The sequence below is a fragment of the Crassostrea angulata genome, chromosome 8 (assembly GCF_025612915.1).
Source record: "Crassostrea angulata isolate pt1a10 chromosome 8, ASM2561291v2, whole genome shotgun sequence".
NCBI lineage: Eukaryota > Metazoa > Mollusca > Bivalvia > Ostreida > Ostreidae > Magallana > Magallana angulata.
The window spans coordinates 53,415,133-53,435,981 of NC_069118.1; the positions used below are offsets into that span (position 1 = coordinate 53,415,133).

The following is a 20,849-nucleotide window of genomic DNA, read 5'->3' on the forward strand; positions in this document are numbered from 1 at the left end:
TCATTTTGTTATACTGAATGTCTTAATTTTTAAGAAAATTTTACTGCTTTTATATAGGAATAACATGAATTCTACAGCGAACCGTACGCGCATAATTTTCGCGCATGTAACAATTTGTAATGTTACCCGTTGCTAAGTGCGTTGCTAACGCTGAGGGTAATAGAACGGATTATGAACTGCGTCTTAACCAATCAGATTTCAGTATTTAACTTGAATGTATAACAACATAAAATGGGGCCGAGTACCGCCTCCCTTGTTGCTACATGCTTTGATAATTGTGAGTTATCAGAAAGAGAGTGGGAATATTTTCTACAGAAGTTATCGCTCTCATCAGAGGGACATTCCACCTTAAAATACTTTAATCCTTTGAATACTATAGAAGTAAAGGTCTAAGGTTCATCAATTTATGAATATTGTTGGTTGTTTTTCGGTCTAGTTTCAATTTGAACAGGGAAGAAATTCATGAAAATATGACAGTTTTTTAAAAACAAATATGCAGGGTTTTTTTATTATTCTTTTGTGTCTGATATGTCATTACGACGTGCGTTTTGCAAGCGGAAAAAAAAGAAACAGATATTTTTCAATTATTCTACAATAAATAAATCTCCTCAAGGAAGAAAATGGGATGTGGGTAAATGTTTGAAACTCGGTGTATTAAATGATAGACGTTACATAAGATTTTCATGCGGGCTTTTTTGAAATAAGGTAAGGATGTACACAACAAATGTACTTAATAATAAGATAATATGTTTTTGGTTTTTTAAAATTGTGTTTCCGATGTTTAACTGGATATAATGGCTTGTATCCGTATTTCGAATTTACCAAAGTTTTTTTCAAAGCAAGTTCGATTTCTTCTATGTATGAAACGGAGGTCTGGTGAACTGCTATAGTTTAACGGCTAATGAACTTTCGACAAAATCATCTGATATTGTAACTCTGTATTCTTTTATTTAATGCGATTCTTGAACTAGGAGTAAAATGGCTTCTATACGTATCCGTACATGAAATCATTTGCTGAGTGTAAGAAACAGATCTAAGCTAAGTATGATTGCGCTGTTCTGTATAAAAAATAAAGACCTTATTGTAAGAAAGTCTAACTACTCAAGGAGTGTGACAAAAAATATTTGCATTTGGGCTTAACTTCATTCATATCTCATCTTTGTTGAAAACAAATGTCGAGGTTGTCCGCCACTGTATAAGTCAAATGAAGGTATGGAAATGCTTAAAATACGTGGTACATCAAGTAATTTTTAGCCTAAAGCAAATGAAATGTATGAATAACAATTTTTCTTTCTTTAAAAAAATCTAATAAAATTACGAATTACGCCTTCCCTCTTACATTTGAGAAATTTTAGAAGGGACTTATTTCACGGGTGCGTACTTCCTTAAAGAAGTCCAGGTTAGTTTCTGTTCAGTGAGATAGATTTACATCTACTCCCCTACATTTTATAAAAATCGATTACTATTCATATCTACCAATCTATCTATCGATCTTACAATCTATCTGTCGATCGATCGAAACCGTCCTGACTTCAATCCATTCAATTTTGCGCTTTTTTAGCTCATTAAATATTGCAAAATTCAGAAGACTGCCTTCCAAACTCAGAGTTCCTTTTTTAAGTTTTACCTGTTAGATAATCAACAGATGACTTATTGATCATCATGTACTTACTCACTGGGTTTATACAAGATAAAGAAGATATATGGTATAATACTTAACAACTTTCGTACATTCTAAAAGCGATAAAAAATTATGTCGTGTTTGTCTTTAAGCTACATGCATACACGGGTGCTGACCTCAAATTTCCAAGTAGTGGAAGTAACCATATACATGGAAGAATTAGCTATTCCATCTGTGTAATATGCTTCAATCACTTTTTGTTAATTAAAAGAATTATTAAGAAAAAGATGTTAACATAAATAATATAATTAGTACAAAATACAAAATATTCAAACAAACAATCGTTGTTAAAAAAACCCCACATAACGCAATAATAAGGATTATGTATATGTCCTTCAAATTTCACTCCCTTCATTTAAACAATAAAATGCCTTCTCTGGTGATTCATTCGGGATATTAAGGAAGCCACATTACAGAAAAAATATATAAATTTTCATTGCAATGATCGCTTCTTTATATTGTCCTGAAATCTTATGTGGCAGGTAAAATAAACTTACAAGATATGACAGATAGTTTAGAGTTCTGAAAATTACCGAAAACTTTCTGGAGGAAGAGGTATAACATTGCAATCACGTCTTTTATATTTTACCTTCGCCCTGTGCATATTCGTAACGTATATAACGTATATACACATATTGTTGTATGTAACTCCAGGGGTACTTGGTCGTTAGATAAAAGTCTAATTATATGAAACATTAATTAATATTAGAAGAATGAAAAACAGATTTTTTTTTCACTTTTGAGGGACAATAAAACATATTTCAGGTAATAAAATAATGTTTGAGCAGCAGTGGCAATACCTCCTTGGCTGTATGAGAATTGATTTCTGTTCTAAAAAGTCAATAGTCAATAAGATTCAGGAAAAATTACAGGAATGCTAAATTTCTCCCAATGTCTCCTATATCACTTTTAAAATTTTATCACTTATCATTTTTAATGGATTTTAAATGCATGTATTCATACCTTTTAACTTTCATTTTTTTCACATACAAGCTATCTACCTAGAGTGTTTTCCATGAGTGTAGAATAAGTTAATATTCTACTTTATATATGTTATGATTATAATGATATATATGATTATAAAATCGTTGCATGTGTATTTTATGCTTGACTTACTATATTTAGTTATTGTTTTTCCATACAAAGATTTACAGAATTTGTTGAAAAATGGCAGACATAAAAAAGAAGTGTCTTTTAGTGGGAGATGGTGTTTGTGGTAAAACCTGTCTCTTCATGGTCTTCAGCAAAGACGAGTTCCCAGAAAGCTACAGTAATCCTATATTTGAAAAATATGTAACTGACTATGAAGTTGATGGAAAGCAGGTAAGAGATCCTGGGTATTCTTTTATTACAAAACTTTAAAGGGGCATGGTCACGATTTTGGTCAAATTCTATTTATATTTTTTTTAATACTTACAATGTTTTAGAAATGCATTTCTAATGATCAAATTATATTTGAGAGTCATTCGTAGAGTTATAAGCAAGATACAGGGCTCACGATTCTTTGTCATGTAAACAAGGCTCGTGCCCTGTTTTTGTTTACAAAGGTTCAATATACCAGTAAAAAATCTTTTTCAACCTTATTTGTTTATTTATTTGTTTTTAAGCATAGATAAACAGTTTATAACATTTAAAACATTCTTTTTAGGTTTAAAACTGAAATTTTTACTTCAACGTTCAAAATGTAAACAAACGCTTTGTTTACACATCGAAGAATTTCAAGCCTTGTAACTCACTTATAACTCAACAAGTGACACTTAAATTTCTGTTGCCTATTCAAAATGCCTTTCTAAAGCATATAAGTATCAAAATCGGAAAAATAATTTTTGACCAAAATCGTGACCATGCCCCTTTAACGTAATTGAGTCTACACTTAATTTATGTTGAATTACATAAACACTGGCATCTACTATCAAAGTGAGTAATATTTTGTCGATTTAGAATGAAAAATGAAAACAATCACAAATCTGGCCTAATACACACATTAAGGTTAAATTTACATATTCACAAAATCTCTCAATTTACATATCTACGAATACACTGATGAAATATCAATTACATATCATATATTTTGGTATTCTTATTGAGACAAGCTATTATTTTTATCACTAATACATATGCTATTGGTGATAATGCAATTAACTAGTTGACTTTGCCGAGAATTTTTTGAAAAACTCATAAAATGAGAAATGTGGAATGCTCGAATGTCATTGGATAGAAGAGTCAACGCAAGATATATAATTTTGGATTATATATATATATATATATATATATATATATATATATATATATATATATATATGTGTGTGTGTGTGTGTGTGTGTGTGTGTGTGTGTGTGTGTGTGTGTGTGTGTGTGTGTGTGTGTGTTGTAAGCACCTGAATACCACTATACTAGTATGAATACACACGTTTTATCCCACTACATTTTTTCTTCCCACTACATGCACCCGTGTAGTGGGAAGTAAAATCATTCGGAAACGTTATTTCTCATCGTACTTGATTCAAAAAATATAAAATCGGACTATGTTTGGGTTTCCGGTGTGTATGTGAATTTTTTAACACGCATCGTGGAGTCCATAAGAGTACTTTACACACTTTCCTCCATTGGATATAAATAGCGCATGCGCAATCGGAACTTCCTATTCGAAGATTGAAATAATTGTTTACAGTAAGTATCATTTTTTTCTTCGATATCTAGGGAATTATATCACTCTATTCTAATAGATAAATCTGGTAAACGACTATAACAAGGTCAGGCATTGTCTTTCCTGTTAAGTTTTTCACTGATAAGAGAACACGAGATCTAATTTTAACATCATGCGATTGCCATATTCATAATCAAAGAAGGGATCGTAACTTATTTAGAATTAAAATGTGTCTATTTTATTTCAAGATTTATTTAATTATGGAACAGATTATTACTTATATTTTAAGGGATATATCAGTACCTTCTTAGTGGTCGAAATTCGGCCCCATTCTTAATCAAAAATAGGTGATATTACTCTCAATTTAGCGGTATTTTTTCCCAACTAGTTAACACTGAGCCTATATTTAATTCTTTTAAATAAATAATATGTATTAAAAGCAAAATATGTGATCTTTTAACCTCAATTAGCAAAGCTTTTATCACAATACCTGTTTAAAAACATTCTGTAAACAATGCCAACTTTTAATCCTAATTTCCTCTATCTTTCTAAATAATCGTAATGCTGTGTTCTGTGGAATCGTTATGCTGTTTCCACATACATGTACTTGATTGAAATTTGAGTAAAATAAAATGAAATAAGCATCATGAGTTATTTTGGATATAAATTTGATTTCAATTAGTGATATGTATTCTTTCATCAAAGGGCAGTACATATACATCAACGATTTTTTTTTCTGGTTATTAGAATCAGATTTCTGGTAAAATAACTTTTCAATTGTACAATTTCATTAAAAATACGGATGAATTACGTTACATATATTAATACAAACATATTAGGGAAAGTTACTTTAAAAAAGTGATTTAGTAGGAAATACTGATTTTTATCATTAAAATGTATGAGTTTTCTCATGGGGTTAAATTTCAAAATAAATGATATTTTACTTAAGCTAATGGTGATTATTTCTTTATATTAGTATGATCTAAGATAATTTTGGGTACAGATAATGATCAAAAAGATTTAGAGAGTTCCCTAAGTGATTAAGTGTACAGATTGATTTTAGAACGTTAAAATGAAAAGTACAGGTTTCCTCATTGGGGTCTAAGTTAAATAGAAAAGGATTTTTACTTAAACTATTGATGATTATTTCTTAACATTAGTGTAGTTTAGGATAAATTAGGGTACAAATATTGATTAAAACAGATTTAGATGGTTTCCTAAGTGAATAAGTATACTGAATTCATAACGTTTGAATTAAAATTATGGGTTTCTTCATGGGAGTCTAAGTTCAATAGAAAAGGATTTTTACTTCAACTAATGGAGATTATTTCTTAGTATTAGTGTAATTTAAGATAAATTAGGATACAGATATTGATTAAAAAATTTAGGGGGGGGGGTTTCCTAAATAAATACTATACTGATTTTAGAACGTTAAAATGAAAATTAAGGGATTTCCTTATGGAAGTCTAAGTTCAATAGGTAAAGATTTTTACTTAAACTAATGAGGATTAATTCATAGTATTTGTGTAATTTAAGATAAATTAGAGTACAAATATTGATTGAAAAAGATTTACGGGGTGTACTAAGTGATCATGCAAGTATACTGATTTTATAATGTTAAAATGAAAAATATGGGTTTCCTATTGGGGGTCTACATTTAACAGGAAAGGATTTAACTTACACTAATGGTGATTATTTCTTAGTATTAGTGTTATTTAGGATAAATTAGGGTACAAATATTGATTGAAAAAGATTTAAGGGGTTTCCTTAGTGATTTAGTATACTGATTTAAGAGCGTTAAAATGAAAAATATAAGTTTCCTCATTGGGGTCTAAGTTAAATAGAAAAGGATTTTTACTTAAACTAATGATGATTATTTCTTAACATTAGTGTAGTTTAGGATAAATTAGGGTACAAATATTGATTGAAAAAGATTTAGACGGTTTCCTAAGTGAATAAGTATACTGAATTCATAACGTTAAAATGAAAATTAAGGGTTTCCTTATGGAAGACTAAGTTTAATAGGAAAAGATTTTTACTTAAACTAATGAGGATTAATTCATAGTATTTGTGTAATTTAAGATAAATAAGAATACAAATATTGATTGAAAAAGATTTAGGGGGTGTACTAAGTGATCATGCAAGTATACTGATTTTATAACGTTAAAATGAAAAATATGGGTTTCCTATTGGGGGTCTACATTTAACAGGAAAGGATTTAACTTACACTAATGGTGATTATTTCTTAGTATTAGTGTAATTTAGGATAAATTAGGGTACAAATATTGATTGAAAAAGATTTAAGGGGTTTCCTTAGTGATTTAGTATACTGATTTAAGAGCGTTAAAATGAAAAATATAAGTTTCCTCATTGGGGTCTAGGAAAGGATTTTTACTTAAACTAATGATTATTTCTTAACATTAGTGTAGTTTAGGATAAATTAGGGTACAAATATTGATTGAAAAAGATTTAGATGGTTTCCTAAGTGAATAAGTATACTGAATTCATAACGTTAAAATGAAAATTAAGGGTTTCCTTATGGAAGTCTAAGATTAATAGGAAAAGATTTTTACTTAAACTAATGAGGATTAATTCATAGTATTAGTGTAATTTAAGATAAATTAGGATACAAATATTGATTGAAAAAGATTTAGGGGGTGTACTAAGTGATCATGCAAGTATACTGATTTTATAACGTTAAAATGAAAATTATGGGTTTCCTCATGGGATTCTAAATTTAACAGGAAAGGATTTAACTTAAACTAATGGTGATTATTTCTTAGTATTAGTGTAATTTAGGATAAATTAGGGTACAAATATTGATTGAAAAAGATTTAAGGGGTTTCCTTAGTGATTTAGTATACTGATTTAAGAGCGTTTAAATGAAAAATATAAGTTTCCTCATTGGGGTCTAAGTTAAATAGAAAAGGATTTTTACTTAAACTAATGATGATTATTTCTTAACATTAGTGTAGTTTAGGATAAATTAGGGTACAAATATTGATTGAAAAAGATTTAGACGGTTTCCTAAGTGAATAAGTATACTGAATTCATAACGTTAAAATGAAAATTAAGGGTTTCCTTATGGAAGTCTAAGTTTAATAGGAAAAGATTTTTACTTAAAATAATGAGGATTAATTCATAGTATTAGTGTAATTTAAGATAAATTAGGATAAAAATATTGATTGAAAAAGATTTAGGGGGTGTCCTAAGTGATCAAGTATTCTGATTTTATAACGTTAAAATGAAAATTATGGGTTTCCTCATTGGATTCTAAATTTAACAGGAAAGGATTTAACTTAAACTAATGGTGATTATTTCTTAGTATTAGTGTAATTTAGGATAAATTAGGGTACAAATATTGATTGAAAAAGATTTAAGGGGTTTCCTTAGTGATTTAGTATACTGATTTAAGAGCGTTAAAATGAAAAATATAAGTTTCCTCATTGGGGTCTAAGTTCAATAGGAAAGGATTTTTACTTAAACTAATGATGATTATTTCTTAACATTAGTGTAGTTTTGGATAAATTAGGGTACAAATATTGATTGAAAAAGATTTAAGGGGTTTCCTAAGTGAATAAGTATACTGAATTCATAACGTTAAAATGAAAATTAATAGTTTCCTTATGGAAGTCTAAGTTTAATAGGAAAAGATTTAACTTAAACTAATGATGATTAATTCATAGTATTTTTGTAATTTAAGATAAATTAGGGTACAAATATTGATTGAAAAAGATTTAGGGGGTGTACTAAGTGATCAAGTATACTGATTTTATAATGTTAAAATGAACATTATGGGTTTCCTCATGGGAGTCTAAATTTAACAGGAAAGGATTTAACTTACACTAATGGTGATTAATTCATAGTATTTGTGTAATTTAAGATAAATTAGGGTACAAATATTGATTGAAAAAGATTTAGGGGGTGTCCTAAATGAATAAGAATACTGAATTCATAACGTTTAAATTAATTTAAGTTATGGGTTTCTTCATGGGAGTCTAAGTTCAATAGAAAAGGATTTTTACTCCAACTAATGGAGATTATTTCTTAGCATTAGTGTAATTTAAGATAAATTAGGATACAGATATTGAATAAAAAAATTTAAGGAGGGGGGGGTTCCTGAATAAATACTATACTGATTTTAGAACGTTAAAATGAAAATTAAGGGTTTCCTTATGGAAGTCTATAAGTTCAATAGGGAAAGATTTTTACTTTAACTAATGAGGATTAATTCATAGTATTTGTGTAATTTAAGATAAATTAGGATACAAATATTGATTGAAAAAGATTTAGGGGTGTACTAAGTGATCAAGTATACTGATTTTATAACGTTAAAATGAAAAATATGGGTTTCCTATTGGGGGTCTACATTTAACGGGAAAGGATTTAACTTACAATAATGGTGAATATTTCTTAGTATTAGTGTAATTTAGGATAAATTAGGGTACAAATATTGATTGAAAAAGATTTAAGGGGTTTCCTTAGTGATTTAGTATACTGATTTAAGAGTGTTAAAATGAAAAATATAAGTTTCCTCATTGGAGTCTAAGTAAAATAGGAAAGGATTTTTACTTAAACTAATGATGATTATTTCTTAACATTAGTGTAGTTTAGGATAAATTAGGGTACAAATATTGATTGAAAAAGATTTAGACGGTTTCCTAAGTGAATAAGTATACTGAATTCATAACGTTAAAATGAAAATTAAGGGTTTCCTTATGGAAGTCTAAGTTTAATAGGAAAAGATTTTTACTTAAACTAATGAGGATTTATTCATAGTATTAGTGTAATTTAAGATAAATTAGGATACAAATATTGATTGAAAAAGATTTAGGGGGTGTCCTAAGTGATCAAGTATACTGATTTTATAACGTTAAAATGAAAATTATGGGTTTCCTCATAGGATTCTAAATTTAACAGGAAAGGATTTAACTTACACTAATGGTGATTATTTCTTAGTATTAGTGTAATTTAGGATAAATTAGGGTACAAATATTGATTGAAAAAGATTTAAGAGGTTTCCTAAGTGATTTAGTATACTGATTTAAGAGTGTTAAGATGAAAAGTATGAGTTTCCTCATGGGGGTCTAAGTTCAATAGGAAAGGATTTTTACTTAAACTAATAATGAATATTTCCTAGTTTTAGTGTAGTTTAGGATAAATTAGGGTACAAATATTGATTGAAAAAGATTTAAGGGGTTTCCTAAGTGAATAAGTATACTGAATTCATAACGTTTAAATTAAAATTATGGGTTTCCTCATGGGAGTCCAAGTTTAATAGGAAAGGATTTTTACTTATACTAATGATGAATATTTCTTACCATTAGTGTAATTTAGGATAAATTAGGGTACAAATATTGACTGAAAAAAAATTTAAGGGGTTTTCTAAGTGTAAACATACTGATTTTAGAACGTTAAAATAATAAGTTAGAATGGTTTTTCTAATGAGGTCTAAGTTCAATAGGAAAGAACTTTTACTTAAACTAATGGTGATTATTTTTAAGTGTTATTGTAGTTTAGGATAAATTAGGGTACAAATATTGATTGAAAAAGATTTTAGGGGTTTCCTAAGTGAATAAGTATACAGATTTTAGAACGTTAAAATGAAAATATGGGTTTCCTCGTGGGAGTCCAAGTTCGATAGGAAAGAATTTTTACTTAAACAAATGATGAATATTTCTTAGCATTAGTGTAATTTAGAATACATTAGGGTACAAATATTCACTAAAAAAAATTTAAGGGGTTTCCTAAGTAAAAACATACTGATTTTAGAACGTTAAAATAGAAAGTATGGTTTTTCTCATGGGGGTCTACGTTCAATAGGAAGGAACTTTTACTTAAACTTATGGTGAATATTTCTAAGTGTTAATGTAGTTTAGGATATATTAGGGTAAAAATATTGATTGAAACAGATTTTAGGGGTTTCCTAAGTGAATAAGTAGACTGAATTCATAATGTTGAATTAAAAATATGGGTTTCCTCATGAGAGTCAAAGTTCAATAGAAAAGGATTTTTACTTAAACTAATGGTTATTATTTCTTGTTATTAGTGTAATTTAGGATAAATTAGGGTACAAATATTGATTGAAAAAGAATGAAGGGTTTCCTTAGCGATTAAGTATACTGATTTTATAACATTAAAATGAAAAGTATGAGTTTCCTCATGGGAGTCAAAGTTCAACAGGAATGGATTTTCACTTAAACCAATGATTATTTGTTCTTAGTGTTAATGTAATAAAGTATAAATTAAGGAATAAATATTGACTTAAAAATATTTAGGGGGTTTCTGAAGTGAATATTAAGTATACTGATTTTAGAACGTTAAATGAAAAATATGGGTTTCCTCATGGGACTCTAAATTTAAGAGGAAAGGATTTTACCTAAACTAGTTGTGATTATTTTTTAGTATTAGTGTAATTAAAGATAAATTAGGGTACAAAAATTGATTGAAAAGATTTAAGGGGTTTCCTATGTGATCAAGTAAACTGAGTTTAGAACGTTAAAATGAAAAGTGTGGGTTTCTTCATGGGGGTCTAAGTTCAACAGGAAAGGATTTTTACTTAAACTAATGGTTATTTTTTCTTAGTATTAGTGTAATTTAGGATAAATTAGGGTACAGATATTGATTGAAAATGATTTAAGGGGTTTCCTTAGTGATTTAGTTTACTGATTTTATAACCTTAAAATGAAAAGAATGATTTTCCTCATGGGTGAGTAAGTTTAATAGGAAAGGATTTTTACTTAAACTAATGGTAATTATTACATAGTATTTGTGTAATTTAGGATAAATAAGGGTACACATATTGATTTAAATAAATTTAGGGATTTTCCTAAGTGATCAAGTATTCTGAATTTATAGCGTATAAATTTACTCATGGGGGTCTAAGTTCTAGTAGGAAAGAAATTTTACTTAAACTTATGGTGAATATTTCTTAGTGTTAATGTAATTTAAGATAAATCAGGGTAGAAGTAAAAATCCAAGAATATTTATGAGGTTTTTGGAGTGTGAAAGTAAACTGAATTTTTAACGTTGAAATGAAAAGCATGGGTTTCCTCATGAAGGTCTATTTAGTTCAATAGGAAAGGATTTTTATTTAAACTATAATGGTGACATAGGTTTTTTTTTAAATAATCAATTACATGTACATAATATCTACTGATTTTTTCAAGTTAAAAGCAAAAGATATTGGTTTCCTCATGGGGGTCCAATACTATACAAAAGGATTATTTTATATACTCACGGTGATTATTTCATTGCATTAGTGAACTCAATATGTAACCGATATTATTCTTCTTTTTTACATTTTCTTTTAGAGATTCTCAAAACCAAAAATTTTGTTTGCAAATAGTGACTGATGTGCCTTATGATGTAGATCTTGGATATTGTGCTTTTCCCGGTAATGAACATTTTTTTTTTCTTATTGTAAACAAACACATGCTTAAGAGAGAGAGAGAGAGAGAGAGAGAGAGAGAGAGAGAGAGAGAGAGAGAGAGAGAGAGAGAGAGAGAGAGAAATTAGATTGAAGGGGAGAAATAGTGAGATGACTTAATACAGCTTATTTGTATAAATGAAGTAATTTTTTTTATTTAGATATTTTACCTGAATGTCACTACATGCGTGTAAATAACTAAATGTGATGTCAATTTGAAAGAGAAAGAGAGAAGTCGATAGACACTAAGTTTGATTTAAAGGAATTAGATTAGAAGGGAGAGAGGAAGAGAGAGAGAGAGGAATTATTGAAAAAAAAAATAAATGAAGCATTTTTTCTATTTAGATATAATACATGAATGTCACTACATATGTGTAAATAACTAAATGTAATGTCTATTTGAAAAAAGTCAGAAAACTTGATAGAAAATAAGAAACAAAGGAATTCGATTGGAAGGGAGAGAGGAAGTGAGAGGACTTATTACAACTTTTTGTTTAAAGTGAGGCAATTTTTTTCTATGGAGATACTTTACCTGAATGTCACTACGTGTGTGTAAATAACTAAATGTTATGTCAATTTGAAAAAGAGAGACAGATAACTTAATAGAAAATATGAGTAAAAAAATCAGATTGGGAGGGAGAGAAGAAGATAGAGGACATGTTTTTTTGTTCAAATGAAGCAATTTTTTTCTTTAAAAATGTTTGCCTGAATGTCACCACATGAGTGTAAATAACTAAATGTGGTGTTAATTTGAGAGAGAGAGAGAGAGAGAGAGAGAGAGAGAAAGAGAGAGAGAGAGAGAAGTTGATAGAATTAGATCAAAAGGGAGAGAGGAAGAGAGGGGAATTATTAACATTTTGTTTAAACAAAGCATATTTTTCAATTTAGATATTTTACCTGAATGTCACTACATGTGTGTAAATAGCTAAATGTGATGTCTTTTTGAAAAAATTCAGAGAAATAGATATCAATTTAGAGATAAAGGAATTAGCGAAAGGGAGAGAGGAAGTGAGAGGACTTATTACAACTTTTTGTTTAAGTGAAGCAATTTTTTTTATGGAGATACTTTACCTGAATGTCACTACATGTGTGTTAATAACTAAATGGAATGGCAATTGAAAGAGAGAGAGAGAGAGAGAGAGAGAGAGAGAGAGAGAGAGAGAGAGCTTAATAGAAAATTAGAGAGAAAGAAATCAGTTTGGTAAAGAGAGAGAGATAGATAGAGGATGCATTAAAACATTTTATTCAAATGATGCAATTTTTTTCTTTTGACATTTTTAGCCTGAATGTCACTACATGAGTGTAAATTACTAAATGTGATGTTAATATGAAAAAGAGAGAGAGAAAGAGAGAGATGTCAATAAGAAATAGAAAATAAAAATGTCAGAGTGGAGGGGAGAAAGGAAGTGAGATGACTTAATACAACTTTTTTGTATAAATAAAAGAATTTTTCTATTTAGATACTTTACCTGAATGTCACTACACACGTGTAAATAACTAAATGTGATGTCAATTTGAAAGAGAGAGAGAGAAGTTGATAGACACTAAGTTAGATTTAAAGGAATTAGATCAAAAGGGAGAGGGGAAGAGAGAGGAATTATAAAATTTTGTTTAAATAAAACATGTTTTTTAATTTAGATATTTTACCTGAATGTCACTACATGTGTGTAAATAACGACATATGATGTCTGTTTGAAAAAGTCAGAGAAATTGATAGAAATTAAGAGATAAAGGAATTAGATCGAAAGGGAGAGAGGAAGTGGGAGGACTTAATTATTACAGCTTTTTCTTCAAAGGAGGCAATTTCTTTTTTATTTATTGAGGTACTTTACCTGAATGTCACTACGTGTGTGTAAATAATGAAAAGTAATGTTCATTTAAAAGAGAGAAAGAAGTTGATAGAAAATAAGTTAAAGATAAAGAAATTAAAGCGGAAGAGAGAGAGGAAGTAAGAGGACTTATTAAAACATTTTGTTTAAATCAAGGGATTTTTGTTCTATTGAGATACTTTACCTGAATGTCACTACATGTGTGTAAAGAGAGAATGTAGAACATAATAACAGCTACAATATTTGAACACTTTTATAAAGGTCAATTATACATTTCTAAAAACTTCCTTGTATAACAAAACATAACCGTTTTTTATATAGAGTAAAAAAAAGTAAACAAAATGTTTTTTTTTATGTTTATTGTTGTCTTATGCTTTCAGGAAAAATATCCAAGCGACATGAGGTTTCCTGAGAAAAGTGTTTGTCTCACATGGAAAAGCCATTGTCTAAGATTATACATATTAAGGTAAATATATAAATTAAATGTTCTTTCTTAAAAAGAAATATGCATGAGAGAGAGAAAAAGAGAGAGAGAGAGAGAGAGATTATAATCTATATTATATTGTATTATTTATATATATGTCATAGAGTGTAGAGCGGATACGATGCCCCTGTGAACTGAGTTAAGGCATTATAAAAAATTGAGAGATAGGGAAAAGTTAAAATAGAGAGAGAGGGAGATAGTGTGTGAATTTAAAGTTTAAAGTGAATTTTTAACTTAATGCCTCTACATGTGTTTTTCATTGATAGTTATGAGAGAGAGGGACAGAGAGAGAGAAAGAGAAAGACAGATAGAGAGAGAGAGTGAGTAGTGATACCTTTTAGTGCATAAAATCTGAAAAAGTACACTTAAAAGTCTTGCTTTACAGAGATGAAACACATTCTCAGAATTTTTATTTTGACAAGTATTTTTGTGTTGCAGCACCAGTGTTCAGACAAAGGTTAACTTCCTAGATAGACGATTGAGGACCAATAGTGTCAACGGAAAAAAATCTACGCCATGAATATTGCTTTAATCAATACTGGTTTAGAAATGATAATGAAATTCTGGTACATTTTTTATTGATCGTGTGGTTTCATGTATTCTCCCAAAATGATGATATGAGAGAATCAATACACTATTTACGTGTACATGTACGTGTAAATTGACAGACAGTAGCATTGAAAGTTGGGTTACACAATGTACATATTTTGCTGTTTTAATGTTCCTAAACGATCATATTGCCTTGTTCATATTAATATTTAAATGTTTTAGTAATACTCAATAAAAAGTCAGAGTCTAATGTTATGTCTTAATTACTTTCATAATCATTGATATTCATTTTTATTTAATGTATCAACATCACTACGTCAAAAAAATACATGCGCGGATCAAAAAAAAACTTCAGGGGGGTCGGACGGTTATTTGAGTTTGTCCGGAGGGGGGGGGGGGGGGGGAGGGGCAGGCATATTTTTGGTAATTTTATAACGTAATTTAAAGAAATTTGAATTTTGCAAGGGGGGGGGGGTCCAGACCCCCCTGACCCCCCTGACCTCCCTCTAGATCCTAGCATGGAATAAGCTTAGCTAATGCATGATCTTGTTTTTGTATATGCCTTGCAATATTATGTAGAAATAATCCATGTGATTGAGCATTTTGGTGTGAATAATTGCATGAATTTTTATATCATAATCTGTAATTTCACCATTAAAACTAGTGTTCTACTCAGTAGTTGTGCCGTCAATCTGTCTTTAAATAACCATACAGCTTTGGCTGAAAATGAAAGATGATGGATGCTTGTATATGCGTGTGATATACATGTACATGTAGGTAGAAGTGGCCTGTGATAGGATTTCTCTTTCAATAACTAAACTGACACGGTCCATTAGTTGTTCTAATAACAACATTCGATTTTAGCTATTCAAAAATTAAAAAAATAATTGAAAAACAAATAATTGGGTTTATTCAAAGATTTATAGGTTTGTTACATGCACCTTGAAATATTTCGCACTTTGAAAATAAATCAAAGTGTGTTACTAGTAATTTTGGAACCAGTTAAACGCGCTTTTAATTTTTTTTCAAAGTGCGTTGATATCGTCGATATTTTAAAAAACTGATCCAAATAATTGATACTTTTATTGAAATACAATAACTGATTGTTTTAACCTTGGTTTGATATTGTTTAGCTCAATGGGATATATTTTAAAAAAAAGAACCCAATGCATTCTCAGCTTACTTTATAAACAGTTCTCGATTAGAATTTTTTTCTCATAAGCTTACGTAGTTTGACAATTTACACAAGAACAAATCAGGAGTTTTAAATTATCCAAATATGACATAAACTGCATCGCGTAGCAATTGCCTTTTCCTTTTTTGTCTATGCAGCAAAATTAATGTACTTCTTATCTGATACATTGGGCTATATCAGAAACGTTTACTTCAAGTTGCTGAATATCATACGTTTTGGATAGAAAGATAAGGGGTAGGCAACCTTCTTCCTGAAATCAATTACTAGTAAATGATGCACTGGTAATTGACCTGTATGATTGGTTAACCCACACCCACCCCCGTTCTCAGAGACGGTTAATGAGATTTACTAGTGTTAACAATTCATCATACTATCAGCAAATTAGAAATTCAATTCCAGGTTTTTTTATTTTAACATATTTTTTCAAAGTGCGTTAAGTGTTTCGATAATAAAAAATGTTGAAGTTCCTTCATAACGCACTTTGAAATTTTTTTTTTCAAACTGTGTTTGCTTAGTCCTAAGTATAACGCGTTTTAATTTTTTAAGTGTGTACTTTTCTCAAAGTGCGTTGCCACATACGTTATTTAAAATCCACTATCAATCACAAAACTTGTGTGCTATAATTCTTTAGAAACTGTACAAAGAATGTATGGTGTATCAAATCATTTGATAATAAGAAGATGGGACAAATAAGTAAAATTAATGTAAGTAGTCAGTTTCATGTGTGTATTTCAAACCTGACAATGTAGTGAGAATCATGTGTGTCTAAATGGTGGGTCACGTGGTCTGATGTAGTGGAGTTCAGGGGGAAACCCAAATTTTTAATATAATGAATTTACTAATTATCAGCCCCCTAGGCTAAAAAGAGTAGACAGTCTTTTATAAATTTGCTCAAATTTTTTCTTCACGACCCTTAGAAAATAATGTAGTGACTTTCTGGTGAAAAGTCATGTGTAGTGAGTTTCATGTCTTTACAAGTATGTGTGTGTGTGTGTGTGTGTGTGTGTGTGTTTTATTTTGTCATAATTAAAACTAAATAATGTTGACGTTTGAGTTGCAGATTGAGTTAACAGTACAGGATACTCCGGGACAGGAGGATTACGGCAGATTGCGTACAATGCACTATACGGATACTGACGTCGTACTTATATGCTTCTCCATAGACAGCCACAGCACTTTAGAAAGTGTTCAAGCAAACTGGGTACCAGAAGTCAATGACTTCTGTCCCAATGCTCCCATTGTTCTGGTAGGCATCAAGAAAGACACAAGAAACGACCCCAGTGAAATAAAGCGACTCCATGAAATGAAACGGGAACCGGTCACATCACAAGAGGGTCAGGCGATGGCCAAAGAAATCCAAGCTTTTGCTTACATTGAGTGCTCGGCTAAATCGAAAGAGGGAGTGAAGGAGGTTTTTGAAACGGCCGCAAGGGCGGCTCTTCAAGTCAAGAAAAGAAAGAAAGAAAAGAAGTGTTTATTGTTTTAGGACTACATGTGTTTGGAGATTGTTGAACTTTTGTATATTGTAAATTTCTAACTTTCTTATGTTAAAAAGTAAAATCAGTGAGGTTGTGCAAATTATGAAAAAACAAACGAATCTTCGATACAATTGTATATCAAAATGCTTACATTGTAAACTCTCACATTGTAGCTTTGTGAATTTTAAGATAAAAAAAAGTTGAAAGGCTAATTTTCCTGCGTCGAATCCGACAAAAATTCAGTTCGACCATTATTATTTTAAAACACTTGCTGTATCATGATCTTTGCAAATTTATATTAAATTGTTGCACTGTAGATTTAAGATCGAATTTGTTTTGTGGAGTTTGTACGGCTGAGATGAAAAATAATGATTTGCAAAGATAATGAATAAAGTTTACAAAACTAAGCTTGCTTTTTCTTACTATACTCTCATTTAGAGAAAAGTATGGTTTAGGTAAATGTTATGTGTCGTCCGAATTTTCATTAAGAACGCGTGTGTAAAGCACAATTGAAAAAATGCAGTAAATTAATTTTCATATAACAATAGAATTCAGCACATAGTGTTTAGCACTTGACATTGTTTATAAAGTTAATTTTAACAACTATAATTGTATAAGAAAACCATACGATCAGTAAAGAATGTGGAATGTAAAGACAGCCATTATACGACGACACTGAAAATGGAGTTCGCTTTCCTTGGAGTGACGTTTTCATGCACCAAGTTCAATTGAGTGAATTACGGGTAAAGATAGCTTTAGTAGCTAATAAGCTTGTTTTAGAAAGAAAACTTAATATGTTTTGGAGCTGCTCATGCATCTTCATGGATATGAATTATTAGGTCACATTAAACATAATTCAAGTTAAATTGTGCGTATTTTCAGTCAATGAATATAATTATTTTTCATAATCAGTTTAAATACTGGTAATGTTAAAAATTCAATTTAAATTCCCCCTTTTAATACATGACGGAAGATATCAAAGATATCGTTGTTAATTGCTAGTAAACAGAAATTCGCGGACCTCGCCAGATCACTCTCTGACGATCACGTCTATCAAACTGGGTGCTACTGTTTCAAACTTGATTGACAAGCGGCATCATTTTGAAGTTTGTACAGGTAAAAAAAGGGGCGTTCGTAAAATGTTCGGCCCTTAAAATCCATAAAAAAAAGTTTACGAACAAAAATTTAATACAAACAGATGGATTGATGCTGAACATAAGGGAAATAAGGTCATTAATTTATTTGAACCTTTAATTAGGGGCGAATTAATGAGCCGAAGAAGTGAGAAGTTAAATACTATAATAGTATTAATTGATGTTTTAGAGAGGCCTTTCTATGTAATACCTAAAAAACCTGAGATAGAATCTCTGAGAAATAGGCTTTTTCTATGTAATGCACTATGAGTTGGCCGTTGTTTCAGGATTTTGTCATTTAAATTTTAAGGTAGAATGAGACACCTACATAAGTTCAATTCGTTCCGTTCAAATTTCATATTTTAATATTTGAATTCAAATAAATGTCTCCTTTTTCCAACATAAAATGCGGTCGAGTACCGCCTCCCTCGTTGCTACATGCCTTGAGAATTGTGAGTTATCAGAGGGACATTTCACCTTAAAATACTTAAATCCTTGAATACTATAGTAGTAAAGGTCTAAGGTTCATCAATGTATGAATATTGTTGGTTGTTTTTCGTTCTAGTTTCAGTTTCAACAGGGAAGAAGTTCATAAAAATATGACAGTTTTTTTTAAAAACAAATATGCAGTTTTTTGATCATTCTTTTGTGTATGATATGTCATTACGACGTGCGTTTGGCCAGCGGAAAAGAAAGAAACAGATATTTTTCAATTATTCTACAATAAATAAATCTCCTTAAGGAAGAAATTGGGATGTGGGTAAATGTTTGAAACACGGTGTATCAGATAATAGAAGTTACATTAGACTTTTATGCGGGCATTTTTTGAAATAAGGTAAGGATGTAGACAACAAATGTACTTAATAACTAGAGCAAAGCTCGTAGCAAAGCAACGATTGGGTCTTCCGTTAATGTCGAAAGTAAAGCTAGAAGTACCTCTAAGAAGCAGAGTTCTTAAACTCGTAACAAAAGTATCTTAAGTACGAAAAGATAAAAAAAAATCAAATGATTCTTGGTACGACTTAACAAAATCCGAATGATTTTTTCAGACGAATTAACAAAAACCTTAACGATTTAAAGAACGACTTAACAATTTTTTAACGATTATATCCCGCAATCAATCATCCAATTTTTAAACGCATTTCAGTTTTAAATTTAGCTTGATAAGCTCTTTTTGCGTTTATGATTAATAAAAAACTATTGCTCTGGAGATAGTTATTACGCAAAGCTTTTAGAGCCCTCCTGACCTCTAATTTGACGGGACAGCCCCCTTTTTGGTCTAGTATATACAAACATATTTTGTTCAACAAGTGTTCAAGAATTGTTGACCATTCAAGTTATATCTGAACAACTGTGTTTTAGGGACCAACCCTTAAACTCCTTAACGGGGTCACCAACAAAAAACTTTTAGGTAGCATTTTGTTTAAAATATTATTATGAGCAATTTTCCCTCTACACTGCTTTTCAAAGGGTCGCCCTTCCGTACTGTGTTCTAGTGCATCATCAAATATCAGAAACTTACCGTCTTATAGTTAACATTATTATATATTTTCTACGTAAAATTACTATAAACTAAACAAAATTAAGTGACCATTTTAAAGGAGCCCGCTTAAATTATGGCCAATAGGATAAAAACAATTTCTGAGAAGTTTGTTTTGACCTTGACCTATAACTTAGAAGTTTCTCCAGCTGGTATAGATCTTCTAATTCAATCTCATTCCCCCTAACATACAGGCATTTTGTTTAATCTGACCAAGCAACTGGGAAATAATCTACGGTCTAAAACTGATTTTATAGAGATCTGCTTTGACCTGCATATTGACTTGGTTCAAGGTCACTGCACGGCATGAACCAAAACGCTCTGTTTAGGTAAATTATTAGCCAAATAGGGGCTAAAAGTAGAGCAAATATATTCTCTTAAAATAAGTATTTTTGTGTGACATATCCTGTATTGAATCATACCTTTATAATCTGCTATACGTTAGCTGAGCCGAATTTTCCACTATCGTCGTCTTGCAGGCTATGCCTCTTTTTAAAATGTTGACACCGCTATCAGCTGTTGTTCGTAGTCAAAACATGGCTAGTTGACATGGTGAATCGTACTATAAATATTTCGATTAAAACTAATAAGTTAGAGCACAGATTAACATGCATTACATTAATGCATTTATCTTCAAGTAAATAATCACAATAAATATTTGAAATCGTTACAAATTCTATATTCAGAGATCAAATCTACACTGTAACTGTAAGATCCGCGACAATTAGGCTACGCTTAAATATTGCGATTAACCAAATTTCAGAAAAGAATTTCGATCGTTTTTCGCTGATAGAATCGGGATCTGAGTGTTCAATTCCAGCTGCTTTGTTCTAGTTATGATTCCTGTTGACAAAATTTTCTCTTTTTCCAAACGAAGTTTACACA

The 20,849-nt window shown here is 30.1% G+C and overlaps 1 protein-coding gene and 1 long non-coding RNA gene across 2 annotated transcripts; both read left to right on the forward strand.

Moving 5' to 3' along the window:
- The first annotated feature begins 566 nt into the window (after nucleotides 1-566).
- LOC128159507 (ras-like GTP-binding protein Rho1) lies at nucleotides 567-17,664 on the forward strand. Its single transcript, XM_052822629.1, has 3 exons — nucleotides 567-705; nucleotides 2,828-3,004; nucleotides 16,874-17,664. The coding sequence occupies exons 2-3, from the start codon at nucleotides 2,849-2,851 to the stop codon at nucleotides 17,297-17,299; spliced, it is 582 nt and encodes a 193-aa protein (XP_052678589.1). The 5' UTR covers nucleotides 567-705; nucleotides 2,828-2,848; the 3' UTR covers nucleotides 17,300-17,664.
- Nucleotides 4,281-14,869, forward strand: LOC128159523 (uncharacterized). Its single transcript, XR_008240144.1, has 4 exons — nucleotides 4,281-4,350; nucleotides 11,641-11,723; nucleotides 13,966-14,051; nucleotides 14,508-14,869. It is a non-coding gene; the product is annotated as an uncharacterized LOC128159523 (long non-coding RNA).
- Nucleotides 17,665-20,849: the final 3,185 nt, after the last annotated feature.

Excerpts from the sequence above, each read along its gene's own strand:
- LOC128159507 (XM_052822629.1), top strand. The coding sequence starts at position 2,849 with ATGGCAGACATAAAAAAGAAGTGTCTTTTAGTGGGAGATGGTGTTTGT. Across the intron at positions 3,005-16,873 it reads ATGAAGTTGATGGAAAGCAG|ATTGAGTTAACAGTACAGGA; the intron begins GTAAGAGATCCT and ends TTTGAGTTGCAG.